Source organism: Bemisia tabaci, chromosome 9 (genome assembly GCF_918797505.1).
Source record: "Bemisia tabaci chromosome 9, PGI_BMITA_v3".
Classification (NCBI taxonomy): domain Eukaryota; kingdom Metazoa; phylum Arthropoda; class Insecta; order Hemiptera; family Aleyrodidae; genus Bemisia; species Bemisia tabaci.
The window spans coordinates 3,949,285-3,976,422 of record NC_092801.1 but is presented as its reverse complement, the minus strand read 5'-3'; the positions used below and the strand labels follow the sequence as shown (position 1 = coordinate 3,976,422).

The 27,138-nt window shown below is 38.3% G+C and overlaps 2 protein-coding genes across 2 annotated transcripts; both read right to left on the bottom strand.

Annotated features, from left to right (window-relative positions):
- Positions 1-3,542: 3,542 nt before the first annotated feature.
- LOC109043032 (uncharacterized) lies at positions 3,543-6,546 on the bottom strand. Its single transcript, XM_019060096.2, has one exon. It carries the CDS (start codon positions 5,462-5,464, stop codon positions 4,154-4,156), a length of 1,311 nt encoding a protein of 436 aa, XP_018915641.2. The 5' UTR covers positions 5,465-6,546; the 3' UTR covers positions 3,543-4,153.
- A 744-nt stretch (positions 6,547-7,290) lies between these two features.
- On the bottom strand, positions 7,291-26,055 carry LOC109040855 (L-xylulose reductase). The gene is made up of 5 exons (XM_072304040.1): positions 25,759-26,055; positions 15,093-15,345; positions 11,746-11,857; positions 10,636-10,846; positions 7,291-9,212 (listed from the first exon to the last, which is right to left on the bottom strand). Exons 1-5 carry the CDS (start codon positions 25,808-25,810, stop codon positions 9,091-9,093), a joined length of 750 nt encoding a protein of 249 aa, XP_072160141.1. The 5' UTR covers positions 25,811-26,055; the 3' UTR covers positions 7,291-9,090.
- Positions 26,056-27,138: the final 1,083 nt, after the last annotated feature.

The following is a 27,138-nucleotide window of genomic DNA, read 5'->3' as shown; positions in this document are numbered from 1 at the left end:
ATTCCTTAGCAAATTGGGAATACTTTTTTTTTTCAAAATTTTCAGACAGTTTAATACCCAATTTAATCTAAAATGTCTGATATTGCAAGGACAAATATGCATTAATGTCGTAAAAAAATTCATGTTTTATCAAGTGAAATTGGCAACTCTCGAATGTTCTTACGGCGTTCTTCCTTAGCACATTCCTTAGCAAATTGTGAATACTTTTTTTTTCAAAATTTTCAGACAGTTTAATACGCAATTAATCTAAAATGTCTGAAATTGCAAGGACAAATATGCATTAATGTCGTAAAAAATTCATTTTTTATCAAGTGAAATTGGCAACTCTCGAATGTTCTTACGGCGTTTCTTCCTTAGCACATTCCTTAGCAAATTGTGAATACTTTTTTTTTTCAAAATTTTCAGACAGTTTAATACCCAATTTAATCTAAAATGTCTGATATTGCAAGGACAAATATGCATTAATGTCGTAAAAAATTCATTTTTTATCAAGTGAAATTGGCAACTCTCGAATGTTCTTACGGCGTTCTTCCTTAGCACATTCCTTAGCAAATTGGGAATACTTTTTTTTTCAAAATTTTCAGACAGTTTAATACCCAATTTAATCTAAAATGTCTGATATTGCAAGGACAAATATGCATTAATGTCGTAAAAAATTCATGTTTTATCAAGTGAAATTGGCAACTCTCGAATGTTCTTACGGCGTTCTTCCTTAGCACATTCCTTAGCAAATTGTGAATACTTTTTTTTTCAAAATTTTCAGACAGTTTAATACGCAATTTAATCTAAAATGTCTGAAATTGCAAGGACAAATATGCATTAATGTCGTAAAAAATTCATGTTTTATCAAGTGAAATTGGCAACTCTCGAATGTTCTTACGGCGTTCTTCCTTAGCACATTCCTTAGCAAATTGTGAATACTTTTTTTTTCAAAATTTTCAGACAGTTTAATACGCAATTTAATCTAAAATGTCTGATATTGCAAGGACAAATATGCATTAATGTCGTCAAAAATACATGTTTTATCAAGTGAAAGTTGGCAATTCTAGAATGTTCATACGGCGTTCTTACATAGCACGGTAGTACAGGTATGAAACCACTTTGCGAAGCAAACCTAAAACGCGCGCGCAACACAGAAAAATACATGTGCGACACAGTGAATGTGCGCTGCACTGGAAAATCTGAGTGCTTCACGGAAAATGCCGTGCGCTGCGAGAAATTTCGGACGCTGGTGAATTCCGCCGATTTTCCAAGCCACGAAAAATGTAAATTCCGCCTACTGTTCTCCGCGAGTAATTGTAAATTCCGCCGAAGGTGTAAAAGGTAAATGTTTTTGGAACGGAAAGCAACGGAAAATGCGTGTGAGCGGCCGACAAAAATTGTTCATAGTGCGTCTTTAAGGCTGAATCTTTTGATAAAATAACGACTAGTGATCTCTCCTTAATAAAACGAAACGCGTATAATGCGCGCCGAAAAAATGGTCCGGTTCTGCCGCAAAGTAAATTTGAGGCACATGAAATCATTGAAAGCTTGGAACTTTTTACGGCTAGTGAAGAGCTTTTTTACATTTAAATGACACGCTCAATAATGTTATAATTTTGACCACCGACACAAACTTACAGTGTTTATCACTTTGCACTAGAGTTAGGTTGAGATTAGGTGCAGATTCAAAGTGTTGGGTACGCTGTCACGTTGCGGCCAGAGGTTGAGAAGCAGAAGGCGTACTTACAGGAACAAATGGAAAAATTCAAAGAGCACAAAGACCGATTTAAATTCGTCAAGAAAGTTACGAAAGTAAAAACTATTTGTTCCTTCATTTTAACCAAATTTTAGTTTTTAAACCAAAAGTTATACGACGTGGGGCTCTTTACACCCTCAAAATGTGTTTTACTGTGTATTTTTAACGTCATCAAATAACAGCTGCTATAATCCTTAGTTCAAATTATAGCGCCATTTAAGAGGTAAGAAATTGTGTACTACTCCAAAATTATGTGTTTTTAAAAAACATTTGACGGCGCAATTTACACTTTAGAAAAATGGGAAATCGGGCGCGATTATTCTAACGCGAGTTCGAATAATCGCAGCATACGCAGTGCAACCTGCGTTAAATCCATATTAGTGCCCACAAGACTGCAGAAATACAGCACGCATTCCACCAAACAGAGCAGTCAACGTGAACGCATATCAGCGCCTACAACACTGAAGAAATACTTCACGCATTGCGCGTACACCACGTCGCGCGCTTTAATCGTTTTTAATTCTTAATATCTCAGTGTCAGGCCTCCCGCCCGCGTATAATTTTTATTCTTTATTCTTCTCTTTCTTATTCTATAACATATTTTCCAGTCGAAAGTTATCATATGAAATGCCGATTAAGTGTCTAAAACCAGACCCCTCTGAAAAGTTTCTCTCTCCATTTCGTGATGGTTTTTCGTGGAATTCATTTGAAGGTATTTGATTGTATATTTTTCAAAGGACCAACATTTTATTTTTACAACTTAAGGAAAAGCTTTTCGACAAGTGGGTATGACTTTATATTTGTAACCCAAAAAGTGTATTGGAAGAACTCAGAAGGTCCGAAAATTGATGTTTATTAAAGGCTCATATAAAAAAAATACCTCACGGCGAAAATATAGAACTTTTCCTCCCGCAAGATGCATATTTTCAGGCATGTAACTCAAGTTGCAGGTTTAAAAATTGATGGAGTCCCTTACTCTTTTCTTCTCAGCTCGATCCAAATAGCTTGGGTTGGATCGTTTGATTACACCTAAGGTAGATACCGATGAATGCTTCTTAAAATCAATTTGGTAAGCACATCAGTTTCACAAATTTTGGAATTCTTTTGATGTAAAGAATAGTAACGGATGCATCGTTGATCCTATGGATGTACCAACTTATTTACACTATCCTTGAGAAATGTTCAAGAAAAAAATGAACACGTCGAAAATTTCATGAGACTGCAACTCACCTTAATTTAGGGCCCAATGTGCTTTAAATTAACTCCGGCAATTTAGCAAGCGCGCAGTTAAAATTTGATGAACACAGAAATAATTGATTTTGCAAGAACGGGTTATATCCTTGCCCTGACTCAATCGTGCTTAGAGCAAAATAATTTTAATCAGGATACGTAGTTGTACGTAAGTTGTAGTGATTAATTTTTCTCTCGTCAAGTAATTATTCATCCTATACGCAGAATTTGGCGAGAGCGAACCAAACAACTTGCTAAAAAAAACTGAGTTACAAATAGTATTCATCTTACCCATAAGCATATTTTCTCTTGATGAAGGTACATCTAATGCCTGCCAGGAATATTTTACATGTAAAAACTGTATGCGAAGTTTAATGTTTACACTGAGCTTGAAGGAGGGGGAAGACACTCCAACCTTTTTCTTCCGTTCAAAGATCACTTCACCTAATTTTTTTTCGTTCTTGCAAAAAACCACGCTTGCCATCATCTATCTCTTAAATACCAAGTGCAATTTAAAGAATAAGAAAAAATATGAAATATGATATATGCGATAAATAAACAACGAACAAATGGCTGAATATCAAATTCCAATGTATTTTGATGCAATTCAATGTGCAATTATTAACCAAGAAGTAAAAAACAATTAAAATGAAACATTTTAATCTTCAATGATTTAATTTGAATTTAAATTTTAAATGAAATTAAATGCACTGAAAAAAGTCGCTTGAATCTAGAGTCCAGACTCTTAATAACATTGATTAGAAAAAATACTCTTGATTCAATCCGGTTTTTTCTCGAATCGAAGATCTGAGCCTTCTGATTAAGGCGGTTTTCCTTCTGATTCAAGCGAAAAGTCCCAAAGAATCAGCACTGGAAAAAAACAGATTGAATCTAGAGTCCAGACTCTTGAAAACATTGACAAGAAAAAAAATTCTTGATCCAATCGGATTTTTGCTTTAATCAAAACGAATTCCGCTTAAATTAAGAGGCTTGGTTCTTGATTTAAGCCTAAATCTGATTGAATCAAGAGTATTTTTTCTTGTCGATGTTTTTAAGAGTCTGGACTCTAGATCCAATGTTTTTTTTTTCCAGTTTAGATCCAAGCTACTTTTTTTCCAGTGTGTGAATCTAAAATTTTGAATGCAATTTGTAAATTGAGAGTATAACGAAACGTAACCTGTTCTTTTAAAGCTTTTTTTCAAATTTCGTTTCTATATTTTCAACGAATTTAAAATCAAATTTTTTATCTATCATGTGCTTCACAATGTCTACAACGTAACCAGTAGCTCTCTCGCCACCGATGGAAACACTGCGTTCGATCAAATCCTCACCACTCTGCGAGTACCAGTCAAAGTCTTCATCCTCGTTTTCCCGCCGCAACATGTACGGCAGAAAAAACGCGGCATGCACGTACCCGTAGAGCCCCCTCCTTCGAAAATCCAAAATCACGTCCCCCAACGTGGGAGCCTCCCGAATATCGATATCGGGATTAGAAACCAAAGCCGAGTGGTACGTTCGGAGCATCTCATCCCAATGAAGAGACCTAATCTCCGGAGACGAATTCATGAAGAGGAAAAAAGACATATCTACAACCGGCGAGGCGTAGCGGAAAGTCCCGAAGTCGAAAAACATCGTATCCGAGGGCTTGCCCTCGGCGTCGCACCTGTAGAATATGTTGTTCCTGCAAAAATCACCCAAGCAAATCACCGCTAGGGGCTCGACAGGCGCCACTAATTTCGCCATCATGAGATCCGCTTTCTGGATCGCGTCCGTGATTTCCCCTAATTTATCGCGATATGCCGGGTCTTCACGAAGGGGTCGAATCCCTCGTTTGCAGTTCTCCACGTAGAAAGCGTCGGGGTTCCTCACGATTCGCTCCTCCGTCCATGCGGCTTCGGAAATTTTGGCGCAGACATCTCGGAAGCGGCCCGGAAACCGCTTCTTGCAGACGAGGGAAAGTGCGTGGAATTTGCCTAACCACTCAAGGGTGAGTTTTATGTGGTCGTAGTCTATGAGGGCTTTGGAGTCGTGGAGCTTGAATCCTAGTTTTTGGACGTTCTCTAAGATTAGGATATTGTCCGTGCTCGAGCCGTTGCGCTTGATAGATGCGTGGAAGAATTTCGGGAACAGTTTTGCGATCACCCCGTCGGAGTCACATTCGGTGAGCAGCGGGATGACCTCGGTGTAGAACAAGAGTTCGTTTTGGAATTGGAGGAAATAATCCCACTCCAGGGAGCCTGATGGCTGGTTATTGAAGATGTGCTCGGGTAAGGTTTTAATCACTATGCTTCGGGCACACGAGTCGCCGTTTTTTGAGTTCGTGACTATGTCGCCGAAAAAAATTGTCGATTGGTAGGAGGAACTGGCGCTCATTTTGTCGTCGCGCAAGAAATCGACGAACTTAACTTGATCGGCTCCGAATTTTCCCTGCTTCACCAAAGCTGGGAGAAGCGTGGATTTTATGCTTTCGAGGACGGACATTTTTTCCTCCGTCATCTTTTTTTCGTAGGTTAAACGTTTCAAAACCTAGTGACAATCAAAATTAGATTCTCAGGAAATATTCTGATTTGTCAATTATTACATTGTAATGTATATTGCTTTCGTTTTCAAGAGGTTTTTTCCTGGTGGCGTCAAGGAAGTTGTATTGATTTAGTGTCTCGTCACAAAACTTTTTGATAAACCAGAATTTCTTTCCCAGTTTTATATAGTCTCTGAAAAGAGTTCTCGTTGAATTAGAGAAAAATTAAATAAATGAACAGTCGACATTTTTCAGAGGAGGTTGCACACCTTATCAACAGAGTTATTTACGTTTGATGAACAGTTTTAAACATGTTTTCATTCATCCATGGTTTATTTCGATAGTTCGTCAACTCAAAAAGGCGCTTGGATTGAAAATCAATGTTTCCAAATGGATGAAAATAAATCAATTGTTTCTAATATTATTAGACTACCGACATGATCATGCACTTTCACTACAGTTGATTTATCCATAAAATTAATAAATAATGCAGATGTTATAAGAATATACCGTAAACTTTACATTCATAGCCGAGACTAACACTATACAAAAATTGAGAGTTACGAATTTGTTCTGCATAAACTTTAAAATGCAGAAATTATATACAGTAACAAATCACTTATTACACCGTTATCAACACAAACTTTAGTCAGCCGCAGAAATGAAGATGCTTTGAAAAAGAGTCGAGTAGGATAACTGATAAGCACACATTAATTGCTTGGCGTGGGATAGCATTACAGCATCGTCAAAACTGCGTCATCAAGCTTAGAATAGCTATTGATTTTCAAGAAGTAACTCTCGCATTATTCACGAATAAGAGGCGCCTTTATCACTGTTTTGAACGTTTCTATGCTAAAAAGAACTGTATGGCGAATTATGGCTGAAGTGTGACACCGCGTATCTCAATTGCGGTGTTTCAAAGTCTCCGCCTCTATTTTACTTTTTCGAGGAGAAACAAGTCAATTACATAGCTTGGAATTTCTACGGAATATTCTGAACACAGAGAGGAAAAATCAAGGATGTTTTCAACACATTAAAATGACTAGTTTTTCATAGGAAGTACAGAGTATGGATGCATGATCGGAAGTCGCAAACGGAGATACTTTTTTTTGCATACTTATGTTCTTACTTGAACGAATTTAACCAGAATCAATCTACCTTCATTAGGCACTGCTCAATTTCCTCTCGAGTTTTCTTTTTTGGCTGAAAACTTAGTGACGTATTGAAATGAAATTCTGTGATTTTATATTCTCACTATCCCAAAAAAATCGCAGAAAGTATCAAGGCGTTACATTTTTTTTCGTTTTCTCGTGTAAAGAATTGAGTACGGGAGAAATTAAGGCAAATTGCATTGCACATTTTGCAATAAGGTACCCATTATTTCTGGCTCACTCAAGAGGCAATGTACGTATTTTTAGTTTCACTTTGGACTTCCCTTCATTTCGAAATTTTCGACCACGGACCCCCCTCGCTCCCCCGGTGGCGAGACGTGAATGATTGACTATCCATATTTCTCCATTTGAAGCTGAGGAAAAGAATTGATTATTAAGTTGTTCGTCGCGAATACCCTGCTTATCGATCCTTTTCCATAGGTTTAAATGGCGGATTATTCGATATATCGCTGTATATAAAATCTGTTTATCACAAAGTATGCCACGCCACTGACCCCAGCTCATCCATGACAACTTTCTAGCTACGGCACTGCAGGCCACCGCAGCGACTTATATTCAAAACTGCACCTCTTTTCAAGAATTTTTTTGCATTTTACTAATTTAGAAAAATAGAATAATAATCTTCACAAAGCTCAAATTTTTTTCGTTTATTTTCCTGAAATATACAGTTTATTTACACTTTTACAAAATACCAAAGACTTTTGTCAGACATGAGAGCAGAGACAAGAACAGGAGGAGCAAAACTGAAGAAGAAGACAACTCTGATTTTATCCTAAATATCCAAAATTGAGGTCCACAAAGTCTTGCTTGGTAATCGAAACTCGATTCAGCTCCGAAAATAATTTTACTTCTTGCATGTGCAGAATCAAATAAATATCTTAAAGGGGAGGGAGTCTGAGGTTAGTTCACGAAACTTTACAGAAGGGGGAAAAGTTTTGCATTCAAGCTTACACTGGAAAAAAAAACACATTGGATCTAGAGTCCAGACTCTTGAAAACATTGACAAGAAAAAGGAATCTTGATTCAAGCAGTTTTAAGCTTAAATCAAAAGGAAACCCGCTCAAATTAAGAGGCTTGGTTCTTGATTTAAGCTTAAATCTGATTGAATCAAGAGTATTTTTTCTTGTCGATGTTTTTAAGAGTCTGGACTCTAGATTCAATGTGTTTTTTTCCAGTGTGCTTAAGTCTCCCAGTTTCAAAGAAATAATATTTCCCGAAAGTTTTCTCGGGTTTTCTGCGTTATTTTGGGAAGCATTTGGGAGAGAGGGTCACGTCAGGTTTATGTGATTCAAATAGAGTGAGATGTTGGTTTACGGGAGGATAACTAGGAGGAGGGGATCAGAAAGCCGGCACAAACGACTTGTGTGATAACTGATCGGTTCTTAGATATGTTGGAAAATATAATGGGTTCTTTGGAAATTTCAGCCACCGTCAAATTATGATTCAATTTTTTATGGAGAGTGGTTGGAAAATTACGATGAGAGTTCGCACTTTAATCCTCATTTCGCAGAATTCTCGCAAGCAATTCACGCATTTTTGCACGTCTTGCTTCAATAGGTATTTTTGAGTAATTTTCCTCATAATCTCAAAACCAGCGTCAACTGCAGCTAAGATTTAGAACGAATCCATTGGACATCTATCTCCTCCTCTTCTAGCTTTTGCTTCTTATTCTTCAACACTCTTATATAAGATGATTGGTTCAATGACATTTCGACACCGATTTTTTGTCCGCAAACCTGGTTCTTCCAGTAGTTAATGTCCACGCGTTTTTTGCCGCGCGAGTCGTGCCGTAGTACCTTGATATTTTTTGCGAGGAGAGTTCCGTACTTTTGAAGGATGCCCATTATTCTTAAAATGTTGGAGCGCCTTCAATTTCGATTGATACTGTGCAACACCTCTGTTGTGAAATAGTTGCTTGAAGCGCCGTGGCGGGCGGCTGGCCAACTCCTAACTCGCATTGACGCCTACAAACCTAAGGGGAAACTTCAAGCATTGCGCAATGCGTGAAGTATTCCCTTAGGTTTAAAGGCGTTTCGTGCCGGTAGCTCCGCTCTGTGTTCGGCTCTAATATTTAAAATCGCGGAGTCGGCGTTTTTCAGCTCACGATTTTGAAATTTGTGCACATTCTGCATGGATTTTCCTCATTTAAATTGATGAAATAAAATGTATCAAAGGAAAATATAAAATGTGTTTTGTAAATATTAAGGTGGTTCCATGTCAAATTTAATGATCCCCAAAGCTTTTTAATTATTTCTTTTATCTTTTGGTTTTTTCCCCTTTAAATTCATTTTTGTATAGTTTCTTTCAACACAACTCTTCTTTTACGCGTGGACGCAGACTACTGGACAAAACAGACACGCGGACAAAAAATCGTTGACGGAATGTCCCGAAACCAGATGATTTTCATTTGGTCGAAGAGATTCAGCACTGGTTCACTTGCTGGCGCGGTAAGGTGAAGCGACATGACCACCATCGATCAAGAGCGAAATTCCGTTGATCATGGCTGAATTGTCACTCAGCAGGAACATAACAGCATCGGCCACCTCATCAACCTCTGAAAAAAAAAAAAAACCCCAGAAATGTAAGAAACAGAAACAGAATTGCGGAGCAGTATCTAATCTTTTTACGGGGTATATACGCTTTTCTTTTCAGGTGCTAATGGAGATGTTGCATGTGTGAGGCATTTGCGATTTGACTACTTATTGTATATTTTTTACATTATTTATTTTATATTTATATATTTATGTGACACAAGAGTCTCGCTGTGGAAAGTTGGCAGTTTTCAAAACGCCTTCAATTGTGGTGTGATACCTCTCGCATTCCGGAGAGTACGAATAGTTGTATCTCTGCCCCTTAACAATGTGATGGGAGATTAAGATGATTCGATGGACGCCATATTTAGCGTCAGAACGACATGTGACGTATTGCATCGATCGGCTCCAATTCTTCAGCTACTCGTCATTTTTCTCGAGCGTTGAGATTGCAATTCTCTCGCCGGGAGACTGAAGAATTCACGTACCGATTTTGCCAAGCAAATTCAATTTAATAAATGCGTGGTTTTTTTAGAGGAAAAATATCGCATTCGATACTGATATCGAAACTGCATTCTGATGCGCTATTTTTCCTCTAAAAAGAATCATGCCTTTATTTCGTTGAATTTGTTTGTCGTATTTGGTAAGTGAATTCTTTAGTCTCCTGACAAAAGAATTGCGATCTCAAAATTTGCGAAAACTGATATGTGGCTGGAAGAATGGAACCAATCGATGCGATATATCGTATCTGACACAAAATATAGCGTCCATCAAATCTCCTCAACATTGAAGTAGCCTCTACGCCGGCCTTGTCGGTTTCTTTTTTAGTAGACACCCCGTTTTTTTTTTGTTTTTTTTTTCAATTATTGAAAAAATCTATTCCTTAATCACCGAAAAAAATAGTTCTGTTCACAGGGCTCCTGCAATTTTTTTGTAACAGTCACAGAAGCTTCCGTTATGAGGACAGAGTACCCTGGAAAAAATTCACATTGGATCTATAGTTCAGACTCTTAACAACATCGACAAGAAAAGTACTCTTGATTCAAGCAGAATCTAGCTTAAATCAAGAACCAAGCCTCTTAATTTAAGCGGATTTCGTTTTGATTCAAGCAAAAATCCGATTTAATCAAGAGTATTTTTTCTTTTCAATGCTTTCAAGAGTCTGGACTCCAGATCCAATGTGTTTTTTTTCCAGTGTACTCTGTTCCCACGACCGAAGTTTTGTTCTCACAACAGAACAATTCTGTAAGCATAGCAAAAAAACTGCAGGAGCCCTGTGAACAGATGGTTCTGTCGTCAGCGCCATCTATTTTTTTCTGTGATGATTCGATTATCTATTATTCATTTTTTTCCGATTATTCGTGAAAGTTGAAGGAAAATTGGTTCATATTTGTCGTTTTTTATGATAATTATAATTTTTTCTTGTAGGTAGAGGGGAGGACGTACCGGCGAATCTGCCGAGTGGGATGCGTTCGAGGGCGGGTTCCCCCCTGGAGGGCTCCGACCACCAGTTGCGGCCCATCTTGGTGAGGACGATCGTCGGGTTGACGCAGTTGGTCCGGATGTTGTACTTGCCCAGCTCCAGAGCCATCACTCGAGTCACGCCGTCCAACGCAGCCTTCGTCCCGCAGTAAATCGTGTGGTCCTCGTGACCCTTCTACACTCACAAAACAAATCCAATCTTTACATTTTACACTCATAACTGGACCAAATTTTGCAATAAGGAACCAGTACCTCTGGCTCCTTTTAGATACAACATATATACCATTGGTCTCCCTATGCAGAAAAGTGCTTTTATGGAAGAGCCAGAGATAATGATTCCTTATTGCAAAAGTTAATTCAACTCCACAGTCAAAATTTACTGCCTTCGAGATGAATATCAGGACCAAAGTCGACAAAAACGGACCTCTCAAGTAGCAGAGATCGCCTTGTGTTGCAAAAATACCACAAAATTAAAACAAAATGTACGTATTGCCTTCTATTTCAAGCAGTACTATAAGCGCCAGGCGCCTTGGCGCCTCGCTAAGGAATCTTCAAATTTAATTTATTTTTTCTTTGTACTTCTCTTTTTGTGATCTCTGCTCTAGATGTTAATGGCCCAGCTTCGCTAAAACACCTTAAATGTATGAAACAAACAAGCAATATGGATCTACCTCCACTCAGCGCCAAGTCCGGAAAACATTGCGTTTTGGAAATAATTGAGATTCTCATAATAATATTTTAATTATAATAATTATATATTTTTTTTCTCTCTTTTTCCCTCATTTTTTTGTACTGAATTAATGTTTATTATAATTAATTCTCTTTCTAGTTTTCATTTATGTTAACGTATTCATGTTATTACTTTTTTCTTTTCATACATTTTTATCAGTCGAATTTTATTTTATGTCTGATCCGGCAGAATAATTGGGTATTCCAATTTGCCGCGCAGATTAATGTTTTTTTTATGTTTTACATTTGAAATAAATATCTTAAAATCTATCTATCATTTAAAAAAATTATTTTTACTTAACGGACTATTTAATGGCTTTTAATGACATCTGAATAATTACTCACCATTGCTGATTGAGATGAAATGTTGACTATACTGCCTTTCCCTCGTTCGGCCATTCCTTTGGCCACTATTTGCGCGACGTTGATGGCTGCTTTCACGTTGACGCTGAACGAGCTAAAAATATTAAATAAATTTGATGTCAAATGAGTCAATCAATTTCTTTTTAAAAAAAAGTGTGCGGATATTTTCTCAAAATGATGTTCATTTACAGCAGGATTTTGCGTTACTTTGTCAGTGCACATTCGGAACGGCGTCTGTAATCAGAAATTCAATGGCGAGGCGGGATTGGTCGCATCATTCATGTTGCACTGGAAAAAAAAAACACATTGGATCTAGAGTCCAGACTCTTGAAAACATTGACAAGAAAAAATACTCTTGATTCAATCAGATTTAAGCTTAAATCAAAAGGAAACCTGCTCAAACTAAGAGGCTTGGTTCTTGATCTAAGCAAAAATCCGATTGAATCGAGTTGAAAAGATGTATATTTTTTCTTGTCGATGTTTCTAAGAGTCTGGACTCTAGATCCATTGTGTTTTTTTTCCAGTGCGTCTATGGGCAGAAAATAATGTCAGAAATTTAACCGCAAATAGTTTTTGAGAATTCATCCTGTAGGAAATGCAAAAAGTGTAACTTGCACTTTTAAACATTTTGGAGTGGAATTCCGAGCCGAAGTTTATACAGCGCCCAAGAAACCAGAGCAATAGATGCAGAGTGGAATCCACACTCCGTACGGACTGATTTACATTAATACACGGAGCGGAATGTACTCTTTCTGCGGAGTGGCACACGCGTTTATGATGCTGATTTCACCATGCATTCATGTTGCTTGGGGTTTTGTGTGCCACATAAACTTCGGCAACCAGTTTCACTCCTCAATTTTTATTGAGTGTAGCAGCATCAGTAAATTTTACATCGTAAGGATAGGAACTCATGATGCCGTGATACACTGGAAAAAAAGAACACATTGGATCTAGAGTCCAGACTGTCGAAAACATTGACAAGAAAAATACTCTTGATTCAATCAGATTTAAGCTTAAATCAAAAGGAAATCCGCTGAGGGAATCCGTGAAATTAAGAGGCTGGGTTTTTGATTTAAGCTTAAATCCGATTGAATCAAGAGTACTTTTTCTTGTCGATGTTTTTAAGATTCTGGACTCTAGATCCAATATGTTTTTTTTCCAGTGTCGACAAGAAAAAGTACTCTTGATTCAATCAGAAGCTAGCTTAAATAAAAACGAAGCCTCTTAATTTAAGCGGATTTCGTTTTGATTCATGCAAAAATCCAATTTAATCAAGAGTACTTTTTCTTGACAATGTTTTCAAGAGTCTGAACTGTAGATCCAACGTGTTTTTTTTTCAGTGTGATAGTGAAGAGAGCAGCTAGTGTCAAGTGTTTGAAATCGAGTTTCCTTCAAAATTCATCTTAATTGTATGAAAACGAGACGCATGAGAAAGCCGTATTTGCGCAAAAAATGACGTAGTTTCAGGCAAGACAGCAATTACAATATTCCTCCAGAGAGCCAATGAAAACAGTATTTTCAGGTGAAGTACCGCCCTCTTCTACCAATTTCTAACCTGAAAATGCGTTTGTTGTGTGTCCAACTTACGGCTGTCTTTCCTAACACTAATTTAACTTGAATATGAATAATACCCTTTTAATGTAATTCGAATAAAATCGGTGATTAAATTTAACATGAAAATGAATAATACCCTTTTAATGTAATTCAAATAAAATCGGTCGGTATTCAATCATCTAAACGATTTCTAGGAGTCTTTTGGATGATTATCGGCAATTTGACAAGTAAGGGAGGCTTCTTTCAGTACAATTCTCCGGTCTGCAGGCGCCTCTGAGCCCGTTTTCTCAGAACTTCATTTTTGCACCTACTGCACTCTTCGCTATCACGGCAGCGCAGTGGCGTACGTGCAATGCGTGAAGTATACACGCAGTCTTGTAGGCACTAACAGCGCGCACCGTGGAGTAAGCGCAATGCGTGAGGTATTCACGTAGTCTTGCAGGAGCTAACATTGCCGTATTTGTAATCGATATGAAATCGGTCGATTTTTAAACATCCAAGCGATTTTTTAGGAGTCTTTCGCATGATTATTGGCAATTTGACAAAGAACTGAGACTTCTTTCATTAGAATTTTCCGGTCAGAAGCTTCTGAGCCCTTTTCTTCAAAACTTCATGTTTGCTTTTACTGCCTTTTTGCTTTTTACTATTCGCTATCACGGCAGCAGGATTCTCCCCTAAAATATTATGGATGATATTCGATACATCAAACAGGTGAGATTGTGTCCATATCGATTGGTTCAACATGTGGACGTAACCGCAAAAGTCAATCGAGAAATATGAGGAAACGGGTTTTTAAATAGATTTTTTTGTCCTTTGGAGTACCAAATGGCAATGAAAAGTGACATTTTTTTCTTATTCTCAGTTTTTGCAACCTAACTCCTAAAATGTTTGTTTGAGATCATGTTCTATTGTTCTGAACCAAACGATACATCGGACCACTATCGATTACGATCAATGGAGAATTTGCAGGTGTCTGAAATTTGATGAATTTCATGTTAAAGTGGAAACTATTGAGTGAACTGAACTCTAGAATACCCTTGGTTCGTAAATTAAACAGTTATTGGGGAAGATATGACAAAATGATCTAATCTGCTAAAATGCATGTGTTTTGGGAATTGGGAATACCGGCAGATGACGTCATGAGGCGGCACATTTTCTCACTTTTAAATCTATTTTTATACTTTTTCCCAAATCAGTAAAATTTTTTAAAAATACTTTTAAATCAGCTCTTTAAGCACTTTCAGATGAAGCAATAAAAAAGTTGCTTGCAAATTGAGAATTGACATGGGAAATTGGAAAAAATACATTTAAAAACGAGAAAACGTGCCGACTTATGATGTCATCTGGCGGCATTTTCCATTTAAACACATGTATTTTATCAGATTAGGTTATTTTGTCATATTTTCGCTAATAATTGCTCAATTTTGAAACCAAGGATATCCTCGTACTCAGTTTTCCTAGCAGTATTATTTTAAAGATGAAATTCACAAAATTTCAGACACACTGGAAAAATAAATACATTGGTGATCTAGAGTCCAGACTCTTAAAAACATCGACAAGAAAAAGTACTCTTGATTCAATCAGAATCTAGCTTAAATCAAGAACAAAGCCTCTTAATTTAAGCGGATTTTGTTTTGATTCAAGCAAAAATCCGATTGAATCAAGAGTATTTTCTCGTGTCAATGTTTTCAAGAGTCTGGACTCAAGATCCAATGTGTTTTTTTTTTCCAGTGCATCAGCGAATTCTCAATTTTAATTCTCCAGTGTCTTCGTACCTGTCGATATCATTCTCGGTTATATCGAAGAAGTGATTGATCTTGGCGATGGCTGCGTTGTTTACGAGTCCGTCGACCGGGCCTATGTTGGAGAGCGCCTTTCTCGTCTCGGACCAGCTGTCCAGGTCCACCGCGATCGGCTCGATGTTGGGGTTTTTCTTCGCCAGCTCATCCAGGGACTCCTTGGATTTTGAAACGGCTATAACTTTGGCCCCGCTGTTCACCAGCTTCAGGCAAACGCCCTTTCCAATCCCTACGCAGAAAATGGGTCACTAACACATGAGCGAAACACAAATAAGGACTTATATGTAACGATAGCGGATGTCAAGTTTACACATTGTGAGAAAGTCGCGTTTGGAGTTTTCACTGAAAAAAAAGCACATTGGATCTAGAGTCCAGACTCTTGAAAACATTGAAAAGAAAAAATACTCTTGATTTAATCGGATTTTTGCTTGAATCAAAACGGAATCCGCTTAAATTAAGAGGCTTGGTTCTTGATTTAAGCTAGATTCTGATTGAATCAAGAGTACTTTTTCTTGTCGATGTTTTTAAGAGTCTGGACTCTAGATCCAATGTGTTTTTTTTCCAGTGTTCAAAGCTCTGTACTTTGCCACTCGTAGAACTGAGAGGGTTCTTGTAAAAATTTTCATGAAGAGCAACTCTTCCTGTAAAAAACACGCGCTTTACTATTTATGTAAGTGAAAAATTGAAGGAGTAAGAGCGATTTCAAAAAAAAAAAAAAATTGACATTCGCTATTTTTACTGAGAACGTTTTTTTATGCATGAAACAAAGTCTTCAGGAAGGGTAAGGCTGGTGTAACGATTTAAAGGAACCAAAAGTAAGTCCGCTGAGTCATTTAATAAAACTGGACAAAAAACTAAGCCGTTCGCAACTTCTGCAACAACAATAAGGAACCAATTATAAAATCAGTTAAAAAATCAACAATTCTGGCGAGACGGTCCCAATACGTGTCATTTGAGTGTCAGCTTCAGCCCATGGTAGATGCGCGAGCAGTTATCGCAAGTGCGTTCGAATCTCCAGCGGTGTCCTGCCGCGCTGACCGCAGAGAACAGTGGAAATAACATGGTTAGTAGTTCGTATCTTGCCGAAAAATTGCACTGGAAATCTGAAACTTTGCAGAGGCATTCTCGCGAGGGCTCCAGAATTCGAAAAAAGCGTTTTCCCTAAAAATGGCGGATGTCAGCGACTGCTATTTACTGGGAAAAAAAGTCTGCTACGGTCAAGCCGTCTCGGAATCTTGAGAAAAAATCAGCTTGATTCAAGAATTTTTATCTTAAAACAAGCAATTTATTGCTAAATTCAAAATTCGAGATTCTTAATTGCAGCTACCTTATATAGCTTGGATCACCTGCTAGCTTGATTTAAGCAGCACAAAAATCTTGAGTCAAACCTGCTGAGTCTTACATCAAGCCACCATGGCTGCTAATTCTAAGAAGTTGTTTCTTGATTCAAGATACTGTATACTCGATTCAAGAATCCTGGTTTCAAGCATGACACGAATCTTGGAAATAGCTGAAAAAATTAGACTTAAATTAAGTTTGCAGCCTACTTCTTGAATTAAGTTTCCATTGGATTGTAACATGTAACCACTCCGCCTTCATTTTCGACACGGGCATTAAGTTATACATTCCTACATTCTCAAGTCATTCCAGGAGATCTCTAAAAGCCGCGCATTTTAACAGTGCCGCAAACCGAGAAAAAAACCCGCGGCAACGCACGACGACTTCAACATGATCCATGTCGAAGAATCAGTAACGTTTTATCCCTACGTTACGGAATTTTATAAAAAATGAATAAAACTTTCAGTATTTAGTATTGGATCCGAGCATTAAACGAAAAATAAGTAAGATTCCGCCGGGTAGCTAATTTCAAGCAGCACGGCCGTGCTTATTTCAAGCTATATACGTTTCTTGGCGGCAAATTTAAGATTTTTTCCAGCTTGTTTCAAGCTGATTTTGATTTGTCTCAAGCTACTTTTTTTTCCAGCGTTGTTACACACAAGTCCTCAAATACATTTTTCCCACAAAAGTATTTTAATGAAAAATAATACTCTCCGAATGTCTCTCTCAGTTTTTAACCTCACCACCGAAAAATACTGAAAAATGGAATAGTTTATTTTTATCTATAAACATAAGTTTTGGACGAAACAAAGCGTTTAAAGTTTCTAAATTTTGCCCGACTTCCTCTGTTAACTCAATCCACTGCGCGGCGCACAATAAAATGTGTCAATGGGAGTGCTCGGGCATTATTTGGAAACTTTAAAAGCTTATACCTTCCGTGATGCGAAATACGAAAGTAATTCCAAACTTTTTTTCGTAAAGTTTCCTTCAAAAACCACTTATTAAAGCTAATAATGTGATGATTTTAACATCAAATATTACAGTGGTTGTAGAAAAAAACTCCTGAAAGCTCGATCTACTTTGCGGCGACACGCAAACTTATTTCCACATCTATAGTACTTGGAAGCGCTCGAAAATAATAGTTCTTACAATTGCAAAATGTTGTCCAAACAATCCCGAAGGTACTGAATCACTCGGTTTATAAAATACTCCACATTGCTCTTCAAGTTAGGTCACGCAATAGTTTATTTAATTGTCTAGCTGAATTTCAAGAAGGAAAAATTCGCAGGAAACACTCTAGTGCGTGACACAATATTTCCACTAAAGACACCGCTTCTTGAGTAAAATGGAGTCAATGTACTCACACCTTCATAAGTTCAAGATCAAAAACATTGTGTGAATTGCAGTGCCTCAGATGAGTGCGATAGCAGTGGTGTATTCTTAGCATGCACACTGAAGCTGCGTCTCCACAGAGCGAGGTTGACGCGAAAACGGCCGCGCGACCAGCTGCAATGATTTTAAAGCTATGTTTCCACAAGCGTTAGCGACGCGAATCATCTTTATGTCATATTTAGAGAAACTTATTTCATGATTTTTTATCGATTTCTAAGTCAAACCGCGAGGATATAAGTTTTTCAGAATTTTCCTTACTCAAGATAGTGTTTTTCTTCAAATTTGATCGTCGAAAATATGCGGTATTCTCTTAGTCTTCAGGTCTAAGTTTCATTGAGTGATAGCCCTAGGGGAAAATGCGCTCAGGTATACTTTTTCTCTGTACCATAGAAAGATTACATCTTTGAGAGTAATGCGCTATGGTCAAAACACGAACTTCCCGGCCTTTTGGAGTTCTTAAAAAATACCACAAAAATATGTTTAATTAAACTAATGCCATAGTTTCAGTCGTTATTGGTATCAAACACTCTTGTTAAGTTTTCCAGACGTATAAATGGACTGTATTTTGCAATTTGGAACAATAAATTCTGGCTCTTCTGGAAAAACACTTATGTGTATAGGGAAAAATGATGGTACATACGTTGTTTTTAAACTGAGCTAGAAATCATAGTTCCAAATTATTGCAAAATGCAGTCCAAATAGTCTCCGGTATCAAGTCATCTCGTAAAAATAAGCTCATTCCACTATTATCTTTTCTTTAAAAGACAATTTTATTTATCGATTCCCGTTACTGTTTCCAGAAAAATTCTATCAACCTTTATATAATGTTTATTCTAAAGAACCAAAATTGGATCCATGACAAAAAAAACAAAAAAAAAAACAAAAAAAACCTGTTTTTAGCCGGTCAAGGTTGCTTAGCGATCACGCGTCTGACTTTAGGCCAATAGTTCAAGGGTTCGAGTCTCAGTGGTGGTGACAGTTTTTTAGGAGTTCAAGATCCCGAAATCTACTTAGTAATATAAGTCCAACTTATCCTCATATTGGAAGTAGATATTAATTATACAATGTATATATCTTTAGTTATAAGTTTATATCATAGTCAGCGAGAAATACGGTTTGACCCGGAACAAATTGCATAACAATTTATTCCTGTGTAAACGTCATCAGTAGGTCCTCCTGAACACCAGAAAAAAAGTTTACCACGGTCCGACCCCGGAACACCCCCCAAAATGCCTAAAATCCAAAATGGCGGCCATAATAAGGCCGGTAAAATTTCGGCCTTCTAAAATGTGCTTATAACGTCGAGTGAGGTATCATTTCTTATGTAATTTTGGTCGTAGATTCCAAATTTGATGTCAAAAAAGCCCTCCGGGCAAAGGGGGGCCCCGAAAACAAGATGGCGGCCAAATTCGAAAGGCAGGAGGGTGCATATTTTGAATTTTATGTTATGAGGCAAGTGAGGTATCAATTCATATGTAATTTCGGTCGTAGATTCGAAATATGAAGTCGCAAAAGCCCTCCGGTCAAAGGGGGGGGGGGGGCAAATCCAAGATGGCGGCCAAAATTGAAAGGCAGAAGGGTACATTTTGAAAAGAAAAAAAATGCATGCATATTGGCGATTGAGGTATCATTTCCTAACTAATTTTGGTCGTTGATTTCATTTATGAAGTCAAAAAAGCCCCCCCCCCCCTCCGGTTAAAGGAGGTGCCCCAAGATGGCGGCCAAATTTGAAAGGCAGGAAGGTGCATTTGAAAAAGAAGAAAAATCACGTAACAAAGCAAGTGAGGAATTACTTTCTGTGCATTTTCAGTCAATGAATCTGAATAAAATTTCAGAGATTAATTTGTTTATAAAATGAGAGATTTGCAAGATGGTGAGAAGCATTGATGTCTGAGGCATGAAAAGATTGAGCAGAGCACCTAATCTGTTACTTATTCTTGTTCATTTTCAAGTGCACCTATTTTAAATCAAGATAATGTTATTAAGTGTGACGTACCTTCCGTAGTCAACATGAGAGAAAATCTGAATCATCACACACTGACTCACATTCTGAGTCAGGCTGGTCAGGATCTTCATCCGAAGCTTTCTCCAAGTTTTGGCAAGTGGAGTCTTCACAATTTTTACACAGGTCCGTACACGATGCGTTCATTTTTTTGCATGTGCACCGCATGGTCTCACATCCTCTCTTGCAACTGCACCGGACAATAAATTGTAAGTAGCGAGTCTGGAGCTGGGGGCAAGTCGCTGAGGATAGGATGAAGCTCGCTGTTTTTAATACTCCACCCCCACTGACAAGCATCCAGATCGGATTGTCCAATCCAAACTTGAATCTGCAAATAGCACCTGAATGCATGGTATTTTGCCGCAGATGTTGTAGGCGGTAATTTTTCAGGTCGCACGAAAACTTTTGAGGCAGCAACTTTTTCTTTAAACATTTGATGGCGGAGGTCCTCAAGAGTATTGCCTCTTTTGCCACCATAAAGGAGTGTTGTTACCTCTATTCCGGCTTTCTCTACTTTTTCAAAGCTTTGATTTGGTTCTAAGAAAATTTCAGCAGCTTTTTGCAAGTCAGGATTCGATAAAAGCATATTGAATGTACTTGCTTTTCCGATTCCATGCATATGGGAGGTGGAATCGCAACCGGTAAAAGCATGCAGGAACATTAGCTGCTTGCATAAACGTTTACCGATTTTGTGACGGATCCAAGGGATATTATGCGCGATATTCTCGGATTTTGCGCGTTTGATATCACTTCTGAAGTGCAAAGAGAAATTGGTGTCTTCATATCGATTTAACAGAAGAACAAAGAGGTCCGAATCCTCTCCGATTACAATTGTATTTTTGCTCTTACAGGCAGCAACACCCGCTTCGACGATGTCAATATCTGCATCTCCTTCCGCATATACAACCTTACACCCGATGGATTCGAGGTGCGTGCCTATCAATTGAATAAGTCGACTTTTGTTGACAGAATTCGCTAAAAATACCTCTTTCTTGCCCACAAAAGGTGTTTTTGGGGAGAAATTAATTGTAGGCGTGGATTTGGATTTTTGACTTCTTTTGAGGTGAGTGGAGTCTTTGATTGATGGAACGTTTTCTTGATACCCATCGAACACTATCGTGGCCTCGTTGTACTTAGAAACAACGAATTGAGCATAGGATCGTGCAATGGCGTCGTAGGTTTGGCCACTTTTCCATGGTACTCGATGAAGTAATGACCCACCATCTAAAACGTACTGAACGTTTTCAATACCATTTGCAGTGCTTGGAGGTATTTCAGCTTGTTCATCCTCTGAGTCTGAGGCATTTGTACTTGAATTCTGAGTTAAATTTGTGCAGTGATCGGTGACACACCTCACTATTTGTGACTTGTCAGCCTTTTTAAAAATAGTGGGTGATTCAAAGAGAGCCGGAGGAAATGAGCACAATTCATGCTTAAGCGCTTCTTGTAAATCTATCATGCCGTTGCACGCACCCACTATTAATCTTTGGAACAGAAGTGAAGGCTCAATACCTATATTAGTTTGTTTATCCGTTGCAAGTTTGACGTTTTTCTGAACGGCGAGAGTTAGAACCTTATCATTTCTTTTACAGGCGAAGGAAAAAACGTTATTACCAGGTAGCTTTTCTACAAGTTTTTGACCTTCTGCAAAAAAATCATGAACATTGTATAGCTTTTCATCAAATGTAACACCTGTGACAATGTTTCTGAGAGTTGAGTCACTGGTGAACGGTGAAAATTCCTCCAGGCGAAGAAAAATGTTCATGGCATCTTTTCTATCTTGAGAAATTCTTGATTTCAACATCTCTTTGTGCTGCTCACTCGTGGTGAAAGTGCAATAGGTCAAGTCTTGCATAGCAGTGTTGTACTCTGCAACAACAGGCATTGAGAGCACCCATAGAGCTCGCTGCAATTCAGTTAGTCCACTTCCACGTGTTAATCCACCGGTAGTTTTCAGAGATCTCATTAAAACTTGTTCGATTACCAAATCACAGCCCAATCCCGACCACGGTGTCTCACTTCTATGAACAACATGCAAACCTTTTTCAAAAATACTGACTGCCGGTGAGTTAGTTTTCGAAAGCTGGGTCATATTTTGCAAATAAAGATAGGCAGATTTTAAGTAATTAGTATGTCCAGCGGCAGCAAAAACAGGTAGTGCCTCTTGGATTGCCTCTAAATGCAGCTTCCAGGAACCGACTCTGTCGGCGTGCACCATCTTACGAATAAGCAAGATCAATTTCTGATATTCTAACCACAGCTTACTTGTGACTGAAGATTTTGACAGCTCGGTTGTTTTTTCACATAGCATTTTCTTCAGCTTATCTAAAGATCTCAAGTTTTGTAAATCTTGAATTGATTTCTTCTTACTCGAAATTTCCTCGTAAAACTCTAACAATTCATTCTTCAATTGATCTGTACTATCATCAGTTTCTTTTGTAAATAATTCTTCAAAAATCAATGATGTGAGGGCTGAGTTTACGAGCAAGTGCCCCCGAAAAGCCCTAGAAACTGCTTTCCCGCTCAGCATGTGCGTTACAGCGTTTTCCCCATACACGACTTCTAGAATTTCTCGAAGACCTGCACCGGCCATCAGAGTTCCACATGCCCCCAGCAAGTTCATTACTGTATGAAAAGGTCCAAGCAAAAGCACAATAGCTTTAAGCTCATCTCTATACTTTTCATTATTCAGAATAATAGACGCTTTCCAAAATAATGGCTGGTCGAACGTCAGTATTGGTGTCACGCCATATTTTTCAGCAATTTTATTTATATACATTAATGTTGATAAAATGCAAGTCATATCACTCGGTTGTAAATCGAGAATTGGTAGAGGCACGACGGATGCTCTTTTGATATTATCAACCAGATGGATATTCTTCATTGCACCGGACCAGTTAGGGGTATCACGCTTAAAATGCCATGCCATCGACCATAGAAGATCAACATTAGATTCACTAAGTAACAATGAAGGTAATGCAGAAAATTGTACTGTAACTGAAGATTCATGAGCGCTTGTGTAAGGTATTATTTCTACTTTTGCCAATTTCATAATTTGATCATCTGAAATTTTAGCTCTTTTAACTCTTTTGTTATATTTTTGGGCTGGAGTGATAGCTGCAATCATTCCCATCCCATGAAAGGTATTTTTACCTGTTAATGTGCGTAAATTATGATCCACATTATCAGCTGCAAATACAATAGAATCGAATACACCTTCATTCTCGAGGGAGGAGAGAAAGTCGCCTTCATTTGTGAAGGCAGCATTACGTTCAAATAATTTGACTTCGTCGTAAGAAGAACAGAAACTTAATTTATTAAGCATGTTTATGAGTAAACTTGACCTAAAATGAGTATGCATATGTACCGCAAGGCTTAACTGTAAAGGTGCTATTATAGCCCTAGGTCGAATCGCTTGCACAATACTCTGGCCAATTGCGGCTATTTTTAAATCTATGTTGCTGCCGGAAAAAGCTTTCGTGCAAAAAAGGATTAAAGACTCAGGGAGAAAATCTAATATATTAGGAGCATCTAATTGATCCAAAGATGGGTAATATTCCTTGTTATCATACTCCATAGCTCCTACATCACTTCTAATAAGTTTCGCAGCCGTTTCAATGATTCTTTTTTTTTCTAAAGTCTCATCATCACTGTGTTGCACTTTATAATGAGAATTTAAAATGGAGTGGACTGATTGTCTAAGAATAACATAATTCGGTCTACCGGGCTCGTCAAAAATTTGTATCTCATTCTCAAAGCGTTCTTTCAGTTTTATTTTCATCCACTTAGAATCGTATGGCTCTTCTTTATCCTCTAAAAACTCCGCCATTTTCAAGCATAAATCAGCCAATGTGTGGCTGAGCCCATAATATTCTTCAATATAAGAACATACCTTGTTAAAAGCTGCAGTTCTTAATTTATTTTCAGGTCTCCCTACTTTTTGCGACTTCCGATTGGCGCATTCGCTAGAAAAACGACTAGGAACTTCCAAACCTGACTGAAAATTGCTGTAGCAAATTCGGTGATAAACGCAATCGGCGGAAACAAGATCGTTTTGCACGTACTCCATACGACCTTTTACTTCCAATGCCCACTTGTCATCTCTAGTTTTACATATCCTCTGGACAGACTCAGCGAGCGAAAAAGTTCTGACCATGAAACATGCAGAGGCACTATCGCGATTTGATGCTTGTTTTTAACATCCACTGATTTCGTGCAAAAAAAACAATCACTTTGACAATTGAAGGATCCAAACAACATACCTCTTGTATTTATAGGGTCGGCTGCTTTAACTTCAGCAGCTTTTTCTGCCTTGAGTAATGAAGCTATATGCTCTTCTTATTCACAAAATTTGTTCTGCAGCCAGAATGCACCAGACTACCGACACTCGCAGTAATATTCGCACCTCGTTTTTTTGCAGCATCGTTTATATTATTAGCCCCCCTTAGCTGTTTAATGGAAACCAATTCTTCAACAGAACTGCCTTCTTTACAAATTATACAGCACTGCACATTTTCTTCCATTTTCGGCCGAAAATATTGTATTCAAACTTTCAAGTATTATTTGTTCATCTGATCGATACGCGTCGAAGTACGTTTGAAATGCGTCCCGAGAAGAGTACGATTTACCGGCAGACAGCGAGTAACTTAGATCGAATTTTAAGTAAATTGGAGGAACAGAATCGAATAAATCAGAACCATGTCTGGTAGATTCAAAAGCGACGAAAAACTTCGTACATTGAGTTAATTATACGAGATAATTAAGCAATTTTCACACCGTCGGTCCGCATAAAATTCACGACGTGCTCTTTCCGTGCAAACTCCGGAGATACTAAGTGTACACGATGTCTAGTAATAGGGAATTGACAAAAAATACAGGATAAATCCTGTGCAGGGATTGCTAATAAGGAACGGCAAAGACACACGAGTTTTGGAAGCGAGCATGTTCTGACTTGTTAACTTCATAGCGCGAACGCGCGGATCAGCTGATTTTAAATTTCTTGCGGTAGGTAGTACTATTTTTCTTATTTTCTCGTAAAGTGCATTTTTTACATCTGATTCAGATTCCTTGCTCAAAAATACATGGAAATGACACCTCACTCGCCAATATGCATGCATTTTTTTTCTTTTCAAAATGTACCCTTCTAAGCCTTTCAATTTTGGCCGCCATCTTGGATTCGCCACCCCCCCTTTGACCGGAGGGCTTTTGCGACTTCATATTTCGAATCTACAACCGAAATTACATATGAATTGATACCTCACTTGCCTCATAACATAAAATTCAAAATATGCACCCTCCTGCCTTTCGAATTTGGCCGCCATCTTGTTTTCGGGGCCCCCCTTTGCCCGGAGGGCTATTTTGACATCAAATTTGGAATCTACGACCAAAATTACATGAGAAATGATACCTCACTCGACGTTATATGCACATTTTAGAAGGCCGAAATTTTGGATTTTAGGCATTTTGGGGGGTGTTCCGGGGTCGGACCGTGGTAAACTTTTTTTCTGGTGTTCAGGAGGACCTACTGATGACGTTTACACAGGAATAAATTGTTATGCAATTTGTTCCGGGTTGACCCCCTTTTTTTCGTATTTCTCGCTGACTATCATTTGTATTGGCTTCCAGACGATATACACGATGCGCGAATTCCGACATGTCTTCAGTGTATTTATTATGTATTTTCTTAATAAACACTTTTGATTTTAAAAAAAAAAATTAGCATTTCTTACCCTCCTTGCCAACCTGTCACGAGAATCACCTTTCTTCTAGATTGAGCTCTGTTGTCGGTCAAGTAATTAAGCACCGTTTGCTTAGAACATTTTTCATAAAAAAAGCGATACCAAAAATTTGTAATAAAACTCGGAAGTTTTAGAAAAAATGAGATGAGATAAAAACTGCTGAATTATTTACCTTGCCCCGCGCCTGTTACGAGAATTGTCTTTCCTTTAAAATTGAACTCCATTGTCGGTTGTTAGACGAAGTTGAGTAGCCCTTTGCTCAAATAATTTGTGATGAAAAAAATCAACACCAAAAATTTGAAATACCAATCGAAATACTCGTGCGCTGAAACAGGTAATTCGTCTTGAGAGCCTGGACGAACGTGTGTGCGAGAGTGTGTGCGAAATGAGTGTGAACACAAAAAATCGTGGATCATGTAACTTGAGGCTCCAAGCCACTTCACCCAAAAGTCAGAAATAGCTTAATTCATCAAGGTTATTTATTTACTTTTCACTGCATGATCGAGACCCCTCCTTCGTCTCTCTCTCTACTCTCAAACAATTATTATCTCAGTTTTGGAGAATCTTATCAGACGCGAAACTCTGTAATTGTTTTGACTTTTTTTTCCTCGCCGTTATCGGTTTTTATTTGTTCGACTCACTTTTTTACATTCTATGTGGGTCGCTCATTTTTTCCAGCCTCCTCAAGTTAAATTCCAGTCTCTCGATAAGATATGCAATTGAGTGGGTCATACTCAGAGGGGCTCACGCGCGATTGAAATAAAAATAATAAAAAAAAAGAAAAAATTGTAAAACATTTTTTTAATTGGACGTATTTCTGTCAAACGGAACTAAGCGCCGAACTGAGTTCCTTTTGAGGAATTTAGAATGCCGGATAGCGCGTTCTGTCAAACGGAACTAAGCGCCATGGAAAAGCATTGCGAGTATGGGACGGAATGAGCCCGACGCCCCCTCTACCATTCCTCCTCCGATGGCGCTCAGTTCCGTTTGACAGAAATACGTCCAATTAACTTAATCTAGTAAACCGTTTTGAAGTTTTAAGTTTTGTTGTTTAAAGTTGTTCTTGTTGGAAAGTAAGGGATTTGTGGGATTTGGGTGTAATGTTATGGGTTGTGAGAGGGGGTAATGTGGTGTTATATTCGTATAAAGAGATATGTGTGAAAGGAGTGGTGAAGGTTTTAAAATATAAGATTTAATTGTGGGAAATTAAGAGGGGATGGTTAATGTAGGGGGGGGGGGAGGTTGGGGGGATGAGGGTTGAGGAGGATAATAGGGGGGGGGGTTTGGGAGGGGGTTGGTGTGTGTGGGGGGGATAGTTTGTGGGGGGTGATTAGGTGATTTGTGGGGATTTTTTTAAAGTAGGGGGGGAAAGTAAGGGAAGGGGGAAGGGGGTTTGATGTAGGAGGTGGTTGGTGGATTAGGGGGGGTAGGGAGATTATATAGGGGTTTTTTTTATATGGATAGTGTGGGGGTTTGTGTGTGTGTTTTTGTTTGGTTGTGGTGTGGGGGGGGGTGGGTGGGGTTTGGGTGTGGGGTGTTGGGTTGGTTGGGG